Below are 13,376 nucleotides of genomic sequence, written 5' to 3' on the forward strand. Positions count from 1 at the left end.
TTTTTAAATTATTTCTTTGTAAATACAGCCACCTTGAAGCGGGCGACTGTAGCCGAGTTAAGGTGCCGTTTCACTGTTCGGAGAAGGAAATGTCTCCAAGCTGATGTAAATAATTAGAGTTAGAATTAGAATAGTTATATTCACTGTTCAGAGTTATTAAGACATGTTCAAAAATTTGTTAATTTAAGGAAGAGATAACAAGATTAACAGTTAGACAACTTCGTCTCGAAGCATTTGCAACTAAAAGCTAATAAATTTGGTAGGATGAAAAATAACAAACTTTATGCTATAGTCAAACAGGTGGCCTTATAGATTTCTGAGGACGCCATTTCGAATAACAGAGAATAACATTTCGAGGTAAGGTTTCCATGCGTACCTTTTCACCTACCCAACGATAGATTCGGAGATACGATTTATTGTTGTTCTTACTTCGTATAATGCATGGAGGAATTCGAATACGGCAAGAAATATTAATGCGAAGGGGAATATGAAAAATTTGATGGTTATTGGTGCTTCTCGAGACCTTCTGTCAACCACGAACGAATTTTAACATCAAGCACGTCAACGGGAAGCACGAATTTTAACAACAATCACTTACGTTACCAATGTGGATTGATGTCGCCTAAAAGCAGTATGTAAGTATTCGTAAACACTCACCCACACTGTCAACCCGTTTCGGTATTTTTCTATGGTTCAGTTGTCAAATCGTTCGAGATAAGCCCAACTGTGTATTATCCTCTTTTTGAAGAAACTGATGGAAAGTACAATCTTGCCCACCATTTATGATCGCCGTTTATTTCAATCCCTCCCATAGTGCACTACAAAAAGGTTTTGAAATATTTCACCAGATGCACTGTGAAACATTTCACTACGATCATTGATCCGTATTGTTGATCTTTCCATGAAGTGAAGATCAGCTTTTCAATAACGTGTATTTTTTATTTAAATAAGAATACATTTAAAACAGGTCCCTGCGACGTTTGATTGCCCCTTCGAGAGCATCAATTATAACAGCATTACACACAAACATAGCCATGTAGCTCCATTACGCTATCGTCCCCATGTTTACTGCAACCTTCCCCTCCCCCCGGCCGGCCGAACCGTATCGGTAATTAGATTTTACGATTCTCCAAATGGTCCAACCTTGCCCGGGTATTAGGTTTTACTGCTTTTCCTTCCAAATCATTTGCGTTCACCATTTAACGACCGTAAATTCCGTCAATCACTTACCGAGGCATGGAGGGTCTATTAATAACGCACGCGGGGTGAGGTTGGTTTAAGGGATGGAATTTCTAGTCGCCTCGTCCTGTAAGCCACAACTATTAAGTACTCAATCGACCTCCCTTCTCTCCCCCTCCCCGTCTTCTCCACCCCTCTCCGCACCACCCCCTCTCTCGTAACCATTACCCTGCTGCACGTCCACCGTTCTTCGGTAGGAAAAACAAATATCGGTGGCAAAACTATTTCACGGCATCATACGCATGGTCAGCTGCTTGACAGCGGCACCGAGGGGCGGGCGCAGCAAAATTAGTTTGGATTTTAATTAATGATAACCGCGACCATTTGCACACCTGTGCCAGCAACGGGACGGTGGACGGTTAAAACCGTTTACCCGGGCGACCGCGTAGGTTGTCACATTCGGCCGATGATTAATGCGTCCATCGAATGTCTCGTTCGTGTGTACGTTTTACGTGTTTGCTGCACGTCCCATGCTGGATGAAGCTGTCCGGTTCCGGTTTTGGCATTGCTCCACATTGCCCGCGTGGGCACTGCAAGCTATCCAGTGCGGTACGGGGCCAAACAGACACGAGAATCGGTCATAAGCATAATTTTCCTAACCAACGTTGCACAACCTTTGCGGCAGCAGTTGTGCTGATGAGCGCTGGATGGAATGTCTGACCTTACGAATGTCCGTACCGGAAGCGGGCTCTCCTTTTTATGCTGGCGAATGGAAGGTTATTAATTACAATAATTTAGACCGAGCTAATCGCAACACCCGGTGCGGCTTCGGTTATCTGCGAACGACACGGTGACGCAAAACACCCGAAATGCTCCATCGGCTAAGACTTGTCAGCCTTGCCGATGGAGCTATCAAGCATTTCGCAACCTTAATTAACCCTCCAACCTGCAAAAAGCTTTTAAACCGGGTTGGTTGAAATCGGTGCAAACCGTGGCACAAGCAGCAAGCTCGTCGGATAACCATCCAGACACGGACGCTGCTGATCCAAAGGGACCGGGAAGGGCCAAAATTGGGTACCTCGTCAGCTGGATAGTGCAAGAAAAAATCCAAAACTCCATTTTGTGGAAATTTTTTAAAGTTTATTACAACTTTGGAGGTGTGCAGTGAGCATGTGTTGATCCAATTTTTCCCGAAGTGTTACTCCGGGGCCCATTCCAGGGTCAACTCTTGATTAACTCCGGAACTGGAGTAGAGTTTCTTAACATTTCACAGGAAGTTGTTCACAGTTCTACAAGAATTCTACAAGTTATGTCTGAACTACATCCTTAAGAGGTCTAGTTCTCCCATGTTTGTATACCTCGTTAGTCAATGTAGCTACCACATACACCACCGGATCACCTGTTATGACATAACGATAAATATTTTCCGTCTCTTGGTTAACCAAAAAAAAAAAAAAAAAACAAATTAAGAGTATTGTAAAAATTCTTTTATTAAGAAAACTTAACTTAAAGAAACTTAAAAACCCATAATAAAATAATAAAAAAACAATAATATCAAGCTGATAAAAACAATTGCCAACAGAATGTAAACATATCCAAGAATATTGATAGTAACACCAGAGAATAGTGCTGAACCACCAATGGGAAACTTTTAGAATTCTCCAGAAAAACCCAAAACTACTATTCTTGAATACTGTGGAAATTTCAAATGCTGTATTCTAAAACTCCTAGAGGAAATTACTCAAAAGTTTGTGGAAAATTCTGTGGAAAACTATGCAACAACTTATGGAAAAATGCTACCCATTCCGAGGTAAACTATGAGAAATCTCATGACACACAGTTGTAAATATTCGATGATCCAGTGTTGCCTTCATCGGTGATTGTGATATCGACTCCAGATTTAACTCCGGAATACATCTGAGTTAACTCGGGAGTCATCTCGAGTGTTGAACGGAGTATTCTGAAGTTAACTCCGGATTTCACCTGAGCTATCCGGGGTCCAATTCTGAGTTGACTCAAGATTACTCCGATGACATCCTAAATCAAATCCGAAGTTAACTCCAGATTACTCCGGAGTAATCCAGAGTTGACTACGAATTTGTGATTTTTTTTTCGGAATAGAATCCGGTTTTACTTCTTCGGAGTTGGAGTGGAATCATGACTTGCCTCCAGTATGCCCATCACTGCTAGTAAGAACAATCAACGCAACACCAATTTTACACTCGTCATAATTTATTTCTCACACTACTATCTCTCTTTCTAACCGCCGTCAACCACATACAAAAGGGTGGGGTTGGAAAAACATGATCCTTACTTTAATAATGTGTGTTTTCGCATATTTTTTTTTTGTTGCCGTTTTCCTTTTCTACTCCCTCACACTCCCGCAAAGTTGTAATGGGTGTCTGCTTAATAAGCTATTAACAAGGGAAAAGACAACAGGGTGGGAGGGTCGAGGGGCGAGGGGGGGGTGTATATGTGGGGTGAGAGAGTGCGGTGCGGTTGGCTGATATGGTGAACCGATTCATTGCCGCATTGGCGTGTATATGGGGGCACACTGTGCACGAATATCTCTGTGTTTGTGTGTGTGTTATGGACCTTATAGCAATGGCGTTGCGCTTCTACGCCCACGGTTTAGTAGAAGAACTGTTTCCACGAGTCCTGCTTCTTGTGCGGACCGTTCCAGTAGCCGCCACGGTGCCCATTGTAGCCGGGCTCCTGCTCGGCTACACCGTCATGGCTGTGCGGTCCGTGGTGGTAGCCGTGGCCGTGATGGGGCGCACCGTGCGCATGGAACTCCACGCCGTGGTACTTGTTGTACGCGTACGCCTTGGCCGTCGTCGGGTAGGACTGGGTGGAGTACATGTGCGAGGTTGGCGTATCATACGCCTGGGTGAACTTGTGCACCTGCGGTGCCACGGTCGGGGCGTAGCTCAGCGTCGGCGTGTACGACCCAGACAGGGGCTGAGCGTACGTCGTCGGCAGCAGGGTCGTGTCGGTGTTGTACGTGGACGAAAGCTCCGAGCTGCCCGCATCACCGCCAAACTTGGCCTGGATCGCACCGAACTGCGGCTGGACATCGCACACCGTGCCGGCGACCAGCGTGGACAGTGGAGCGGAGAAGATGCGGAAGTTGACGTCGCTGTAGTCGAGGTCCGCAATCAGGAACACCGGCATGCGGTCCGAGATGACCCACACCTGTTCCTCCTCGTCGATCTTCACGTCCGCCGGGAAGACCAGCTCCACATCGTCCCGGTCGACTATGCCGTGGTATTCCGGGCTGTACGGCAGCGACGAGTGCCAGCAGCCCACCGCGTTCTGGTCGATCAGGTTGAACAGCTGCAGGCCGGTGTCGCTCATGACGCGCGATGTCGTGTGGCTGTTCGGGCCGCGCTCCTTCAGATATTGGAAATCGTGGAAGCTCTCCTCCACCTTGGTCTCGTCGCGGAGGATTCGGGTCGAGACGGTGAACTCGCGGTGGCTGGCCAGCGGCGAGAAGTACATCGTGCGGTATCCGTCCGCCTGCAGCGGTGTCAGCGACATGCCGAAGATGCCTTCCTCGCCCCACTGGAAGTTCAGCCCGGCCACGTTAAAGTCACCGCGCAGCGGATCCGGGAAGAAGAAGCTGTGCGCGAAGCGCCACGATTTGTTCTGCTCGAAGGAGTACACGATCAGCCCGTAACCGAGCTCGTCCGACATGTACGCGTACGTGTCGTCGCAGCTGCGCCCCATATCGATGGCGATGTTGGCGATGAAGGTGTTCGCGTTGGTATCGTCCGCGCGGAGCTCGTACCGGCGCAACCGGCGGTTCGTCTTCAGGTCCCAAACGTTGAGCGCGTACGGGCAAAGCTGCTGCGTGGTGTTACCAATGCCAACGGTGCCGGTGTCGAGGGCCCACAGGCGGCCACACTTGTCCGCCTTAATACGGTACACCGTGGACAGCCCGTTCGCGCAGTCTCCGGCCACGTTCGAGGACCAGTCCGGGTAGGGGATGAGAGCCGGCGAACCGGACGGTGTCTGGTTCATGTCGATATAGTTAAGCGTTGAGGGGATACCTGACATATGCACAAAGCAGAAAACAAACAGATTAATGTCACGCATCTGACAGGACTATAATGTCAGGATCACTATCGGCCGAGGGATCTTAAGCTTTGGAGCCGTGCCTACCGCAACCGACATAACCGATCTAAGCCATGCCACCAAGGACGACCGGCGCTGTAGGAACCTGTAGCATAACGATTCGCCGTCACCGCCGCCAAGTCCTACGGCTGTTTCACCGCACAAACTCTCAAAAGTCAACCAACCATTAACTCATGGTTTATTCGGGTAGGTCTGGTTAGGCCGCTCGTCAAGGTTGGGCCGCTGTCATCACGCCACTAACTAGCGTTTGCCCAGCTAATCCACTTCACTTTCAAGCATTGGCGAGCGCTGTCCTTGAACTTGCACGCTTAGTCTGAGCCGCCAAACCGGGGACTGCCACAACCGAAAAACTGAAGCCGAAAAAGAAACGGAAAACAACAAACTCGGCTCGGCTTCCAGCCGGTCCGCCACAGCCATTAATTTGGCGTACCGAAACGGTGTTGCAAATGTAACAAAAAACTATTTTTTTTTTCCTTTGTGAAATCACAGCAAGCAGGCTGGGAGATGGCTGGACTTGTTGCAATGCACCCTTTTTCGGGCTGGTTGGCGTGTAGCGATTTAGGAGCTCTGCTACGGTCCGGTCCAATTCCGGTCCGGCCCACCAAAATAGACGAGGCGCTCGGTCGACACCGACATCGCGGTACTGCCGGCGGGTGAACTGGGAGCAGAAGTGAACATTAAGACGGTGGTAGGAAAATTATGCAAATCTTGCACCCATGGTCCGTTTCTCGCCACCATGTACCGCCCAGTTGCACCGATTGCCGTGCATAGATGCGTGCCCGGTAAGCGCATTTGTAGTCATTTTTCATATTCTACATTTTTGACAGCTTGTTTACACCCCGATGGTCGGTAGGTACCTACCGTGTACGGCCGGTTATGAGCTACAAACCGTACCTGCATTTCGACATTCCGAACTGAACGTTTTCTCTCCCTGCTAGCCGCATGTTCGCGCGTCTTTAGACACCTTGTTTTGTCGTTTGCGTCCGACGGTTGGTAGCGGCCTTTGTGACGCTACGACTGCAACGCAATCCTAAACGCATGTAGCGCACACAGAGTCGGATGAGGAAAAAAAAAATAGCGGAAAAGCATTCGTTGTTTTTTATAAATCTTTTCACTAAGCCACCATTCCAGCGGTAGTGTTAGCGTTGTAACATGGTGCCGAACGACACCAATTTTTCGATATGGTCCGCCCAGCCGTTCGGGTAATTTGGGCACTTTCGAACCGTGCACCAAACCTCAGCAGATGCTTTTGCAACTCCGGGCCCAACGATTCGTCACATACCAGTTGGGAAAGTTTCCAAAGTGACCGAAAAAAAAACAACTCCCCAAATGTCCACTGAACCGGGGTAGGCTGTTTCATTGCGCGCGCCGCCTGTCCACACCTGAGGTTCACGGGTTAGTCAGAAGGCTGGCGCTAGAACGGCCCGAATGGGTGGGTGGGTATGTGTGTGATGTTTGGAGCAAGCGGCCACAAAAACCGTCCAAGCACAAATGTCCTAGTTAATCATCGGTGCGGTTTTGCGGTACACAGCCGTTTGCGTAAGGATGGCGGCTGCGTGTTGTAAAACAAGCGCCGTTTGCCCATCCCCGTAACCGTCGGCTCCACGCACGGCTACACCGGAGGACTCGCTGCTCGGAGTTGCTTCTTTCGCTGGCCTGTTTTTTTTGCTTCCTCTGTCTAGTAACCGTTTTCTATGTGATTGTGCGCAAGTGCACACGCGTGTTGCGACGATCATTAGCAGCCACACTGTACGCAAGCCGCACCGTACCGTGCGAGGGATGTCAGATACGTCAGACTATCGGTTGCGGACAAGATAACAACCGCACCTGTACGACAAACCGCAACCAGATGTTGGTCGGGATTAGCACGCATTTCCTGGTGGTGTGCTCCAACACCAACAAGCTGTTCCTTTCTGTGATATTATTGATAGCTAATTGGTTACCATCGATTCCCTGAGGCAACTGTGGGGAGCCTTGTTTTTTTTTTGTAAAGGAAGATATTCAATTGAAGGAATTCTTGGAACATGGGTTGCCTTTTACTGATATTCACTGCGTGATGCAATAACGACCAAACTTAGCCTTGATGGTCGTAAGTTTTCCAAAAAAAAAGGCCAATATAGTTCCCGCGGCGTACAAAACACCGATCACGATCTTTCACTCGTGGAATAGCCTTTTTCATTACACATCACAGGAATGTCTGGACTATCGCGGGGATTTTGGTGTTTTTTTTTTTGCTGGACCCTCTTCGTTCGTTCGGAAATTCAAGGTTGGAACAGTCGGCGACTATTGCTTACCGAGTTATTTCCTTTTTTTTTATTGCATCGACAACATTCGCGAAAGGGTTGTCTTCATTAACGTGCATGAAGTTGACGAGAACCTCGCACCAAACACATTCACAAACGGCCAAGGCGGCATGGTCTTGGTATGTTTGTCTTCTGCGTTTATTTTTCTCTCTCTATATTTTTTTGGTGGCTAGCTCCATCCGGTTTCTTTAAAATCTTTCAACCGCCTTGTTTTCCCCAAAAAATGTTTGCTTTTCTTCTGGTACATGTTCTTGGAAGCGGAAACTGGAATTCGGTGCTAGGCCACCGGACACGGGCCGAAACAAGTGTGTCAGCATTGTTGCTAAACGGCACCGGCCAGAAGCGCTTTCAAACCGACGGAACCTGTTTTGTGCAAACAATTCACCCTGCGTACACTCATCCCCGACTGCAAAGTTATTTCTGCTGTGTGCGTTGGGCCGTCATCAAATTTCGCTGACGGTTTTCGAACGGTTCCCGAAAAATGCTCCACATTGGGGGGGAGGGCGCAGACGAGGCACACGTACGGGTACCGGTGCGGAAACAGCGAATTTTCGGTTGCTTTTATTTTGCGTGTGGCTTCTTCCGACAGCCATATAATGCAACGATACGCGGACGAGGCAAAACAAAACAACAACAACAAAAAAACCCGCTCCAATATAGTTATCTTCGGGCGTGACGTCGTCGGTGTTGTTGTGTGGTCGGCAGGAAATTAGTTTAAATTGATTATTTACACCAGCTTCTTCGGGTCGGTGTGCTACTGCCCGGTTGGGGGTGGATAGGATGTGGAAAAGGGAGTGTCTGTCACGGATTGATTGCCCGAATGCGGTAATGAGTCGCAGCATCGTCATCACCAATAAATCAAACCGACCACCTCCAACGCGCTCCACCGCCCCGCCGCAAGCTTATTAACTGCCACCATTAATGCATCTGGTGAAGATGCGCGTGGTGAAGGAAAACAAAAAAAAACACCCCGAAAGAAATCGCGTGAATTTCACCAGGTGGAAAAGACAAACCCCACCCACCTCCCCCGGGGTGGGTGTAATAAAATACAAAACACAACAAATGTGGCAGGGAAAACGCATCAAGCGAATCCGATCGTAACAGCCTGGCGGTGCTGTAAATCAGTGCACAAGACGTAACCTGTGCCAACATTAGAAATGGCGATTGGGTTCGTTCGTGAGGGTGCGCAGTGTGCGCGCGATATCTTTCGATCGCAATATTGGGTAGCATCAGGAGGAAGCACCAAAACCAGTATCTATCTCCTGCGGGATCTCCATAAAACGGAGTTCTAAATGTATTCCAGCAAAAAAGAATTCTTCTTCGTGGCCACCCAGACACATATGAAGAATGTTGCAAGGCAAGCTCACTCCCTCCCCCCCCAAAAAAAAAAAGAGCATACAAATTGCAACGCAGGAGTTGAGTAGGCAATTTATATTCGTTTAAAAAAAAGAAATAGCAGATTTGTTCCACCTGCAACAGGTTCGCCGGGATAACGAAATGAGTTTAAAAAAAAGTCTTTCTGCCAAATTGCCATTTGCTGCAAACTCATCGGCTAAGCTTCATTACTGCTGAACCGGAAGAACGGGTTTTGAAGCCACTGGTTGCTCTTTTTCGTGGAAAGAAGACATTTTTTTGTTTGTGTCCGAGGGGAGAATCACACTTAATTGCGGGCTTTTACTGCGTTTTCTTTTGGGAGCCACAATATGGAGCACTCGTTTTTGCTAGAAGATGGGTGGCCGGAACCGTTACTTACCATCCTTCCATCTTGGTACCGATACGAACAGTTTGTTCTCCCAACGCTCGATACCGACCGGCAGACCGTTCGTGGGGACATAGTCGCCCCGTGCTAGTGCCTGTTGCTTGAGGCGTTGATTGGGGAAGACGAAATCGAGCTGCTGCCAGCTGTACCGCTCCTGGAGCTTCTGGGTCGCACTAACACTGCCGGCGACGAGGCACACCACAATCAGCAACATTCGACCACCGTACATCGTTCCTAGCGCACCGGATTATAACACTACGTCCACGGGTGTTGCACACAGTGCGTACGCCAACTAGCAACACTATTGATAATAAGAGGGTAACCCCTGGCCGGACAGGACAGCACGGATTTCGTGGGTGATGTCTTGATGCTCTCACGACACTACGCGGCAACTACTCCACAACGACTGATGGTTGTACGAGCTGCCGCACCGGGGTTATATCAACAACGTCCGGCGAAAACGCTCCGACCGAGCGACGCAGATCTCCCACCACCGCACACGGTCCGGTCGCATCCACGCCACACAAAACAGAGACAGCGAGCGAGCGAGAAAGAAGCACCCGAGAACGTGCGTGTATTACCGGTGGGCCACAAGCGAACAGCGAAGAACGCGCGTGTGAGCGGGAGGGCAACAGTTTTGTTTTGCCCTTTTTTTGGGTTTTTTTTTCTTTTCGAACTCCGATGATGATCCGATTCTCTCCTTCGGTATGCGAGGGGTTGTACGTTCGAGTAGCTGGCGGACAGGTAGCTCAATAAAATTCAAGACTCCCGAACGGAAGATTACGGAGGTGACAGGCGAAATACAGGCGCAAGGTAGTGACTGGAGGTAGTGAGCGGGTGATCCTAGCTGACGGTCCCTGGAAGGGCAAGGTATGGAGCGTAGGACAGGTAAAGAGCGACAAACAATTTAGCGGCTTAATGAAGTTCAATTTTCGGGTGTAATCAACACCGTTCCGTGCGCTGAAGTTAATAAAACGTATTGGTTTCAGTGGTCAGCAAGCACGCAATTAAAGCCTAAAACGATTGATATTGCCAAAAGCGAAGAGCCACCATTATGGACATTCATTGAGGGTTGGTTTGTACAAGCGCTGCATGTTAAGCACTTATTTTACAATTAATTTAAAATTATTTTAATGTAAGCGATGAACCTGCTGAATTATTTCAATTATTTACCAATGCCTAGGGACTTGATATGTACTTGGGATCTCTATAGGAGTCGTTGCAGGTGACAGCAAACAGACTTTTCGAGATGGCTAACAGAACCGATTTTAAACATTGTAAAAATGTTTATGTGAATAGTTAATTGTCAAGAGATACTCTTGATTGATCTCAGATGTACTCTGAGCACTCAACGCCTACTACACGCCTAGCAGAGCAAGATTCGTGGGATGAGCAGATGTGATTCAATCCCAGTCTATGGATTTGCCCAAGACTATTGGACGTAGTGATCCAAAACTCTTGGAGGATGAAGAACGTCAGTGTTTGATGCCATTTAGAGTCTCTAATAGCACATAAATGTCACATGAGACGGTTAACTCGCCCTCAGATACTGCTTCACAAAATTGGCAAAAGACTCAAATAAAGGAAACAATTTCTTCAGAAATTTGTAACTTGATCATATTTTATGAGATTCTCAATTCAATCGCTATTTTAAACTCTATACTCCGACAAATACCACATGAGACGATTAACTCACCCTCAAATATTTCTTAAAAAATTCTCAAAAGTTTCAAATAATATAAACAATTTGGAACTTGATCATATTATGAATATCTATTTTTATTGATATTTATTTAACAAATACAGCGAGTATAGTCCTTTTGACAACCACTGATGTAGGCGAATAAAGTGGAATCGAATACGACGCAGTGCCCATCAACTATAAGGTGTGACACTGACTTCTAAAGTGTTGTACAATGTTGGATAATTTAAGTCGATCGGTCAATATTCGTTACGGTGCCAACACCAGTCACCCTCAAGCTGTCGTACGGCTCTTAATTCTAATGGGTTAATTATGTTTCTGCTCGTGTAGGCCTAATACCGACATACGGAGACCGGTTTTTACCGCTCGGTTACCTCTGCGCTCATCTTCTTCGCCGGAATCATGCATGTCAGGTGGAGGAGAAATTCCCACCCATTTTTGTTTTGTTTGGGTTTTTCAGCAGGGAAATCCCTGCTGATCCTCGTCACGGGATGATTTGTGTGGAATTCCCGAAGACACTTTAGACATAGCCAAAAAACTCACACATGCCGGCATGGTGCATCGTTCGTGTAGTCACCTTGACCTCCCGTAAGGAAATCGTTCACCTAGGAAACCAGTCTGCCAGAACGGCCCCAACCCGTTCGGTGGAGTCGGTGTGCATTCTAGCGCGTCATGTTGCATTGCCCGCCGTCTGACTATGAACCGCCGCAGCCATTGTCTCTGAAAATGGCGCCCGAAGGGCACGGATAGGCCAGTTTCTCTACCAGAGCACCGAACGTTCGATCTGGGAGGCCAACGATTTTCCGCCCGACTAGCGATTAGAATTTACCAGACCTGTGCCACCAAGACGGGCCCCAGTGTGACAGTGCCGTCCAAAGTATCCCTGCACGATCTGTTGCGCTAACGATGCCGCTCACCAATCCGGACGTGATCCAGTTGGCCCGCAATCGGTAAGTAATCCTTTCCTTCGTTTTCTTTCTTTGCGTTGATTGCCAATTTCTAGCCGCACGCACTCACGACTCGGTACGATACGGTGATCACGAGCAGCGTTTGCGAGGATCTACCTATCGCAGGATCGACCTCAAACTCGGCCACATTTGTGACACCAGGCACCCTCGCACACGAGATTGGGAAGCGGACCGACTGCGCAATGCACGGCAAACAACAGTCATAATAATAACCCTCCAATGGCCCTATTGAGCAAAGCTGTGGCCGGCACCCGCACTACTCACTCCCGGCTCGGCCGAACCATCACCGTACCTTCGCATACGCATTGTTTATCGCGATGCATTGCGAGATTTCTTTCCCTGGCACGATTTTATTGATGGCAACAATTTTAGCACCAAATTGCCTTTATATCTGGACCAGGGTGTTTGAAATGAGATTGCAGCCCGAGATGCTGAGTGACGCCGAGGGGTACACACCCATTCCCGCACCAACATACGGCGGAGCGATATAATAAACGAGGTATATTATCGTTGGCAGCGTCCAAAAACCGTTGATTTTGCGTTCGAACCACCGCAACCATTTGCAAACGCGACACTAAACCAAACGGGGCAGGCCTTCGATTCTCAAGGAATCGATTACCTTCTTCACCCTTTCCGTCAGCTTTTCTCCCTGCCCCGCGGCAGGGTATTTGCCTACCCCAACAGCTGGCCGATGGCTGGTGAAGGTGAATGTCACGAAATTTTATGTTTCCAATTTTTAATGCCTTACGATCTGAAACGGATCTGTCTAAGCACGGAAAAAGGGTTTTGCTACCCCGTATGGGGGGGGGCGAGGGTACCATAAAGCGAGACACACCATATTGCACCATCAAGGAACCGGCACGAAAGACGATCATATCGGACCGACACCACCGACCGATTGTTTTTTTTTTTAAATGGTCCCCACAAATGGTGGTTTGTGGTGTAAAGTATCCTCGCCGTGAACCATATGCGCATCGGCACATAACGTGGATCGCAGGTAGAACGCGTTCTCGTTCCAACCACCTGTGAGAACGACTGCCTTGCGACAAGTCTTCAGCGCTCATTTGTCACCGTAATTAACGCACGTCGTAAAGGTAAGCATCTCTATGATTGGGTTGTCGTGGTTGCTGTGCCTGTGAAGTTGCGCGACAAACGACAATTAGTAACCGTGCTAGCAATCGGTATTGTCGTTAGGGTAATTGGATGGTGTCATTCGCTGCATGCAGCTTCTTTCGCACACAGGTACGCTTTAGTGCGTTTGGTGCCGTGACCAGGATTGGATGACGCTACCGAGCGCAACGAGATGTATTGTTTTGCTACATGTTTAT

At 48.2% G+C, this 13,376-nt stretch overlaps 1 protein-coding gene across 1 annotated transcript; it reads right to left on the bottom strand.

The window, feature by feature from the left end:
* Nucleotides 1–3,810: 3,810 nt before the first annotated feature.
* LOC128706999 (protein yellow) lies at nt 3,811–9,607 on the bottom strand. The gene is made up of 2 exons (XM_053801946.1): nt 9,373–9,607; nt 3,811–5,231 (listed from the first exon to the last, which is right to left on the bottom strand). The coding sequence occupies exons 1-2, from the start codon at nt 9,605–9,607 to the stop codon at nt 3,811–3,813; spliced, it is 1,656 nt and encodes a 551-aa protein (XP_053657921.1).
* Nucleotides 9,608–13,376: the final 3,769 nt, after the last annotated feature.

Source organism: Anopheles marshallii, chromosome X (genome assembly GCF_943734725.1).
Source record: "Anopheles marshallii chromosome X, idAnoMarsDA_429_01, whole genome shotgun sequence".
Taxonomy (NCBI): domain Eukaryota; kingdom Metazoa; phylum Arthropoda; class Insecta; order Diptera; family Culicidae; genus Anopheles; species Anopheles marshallii.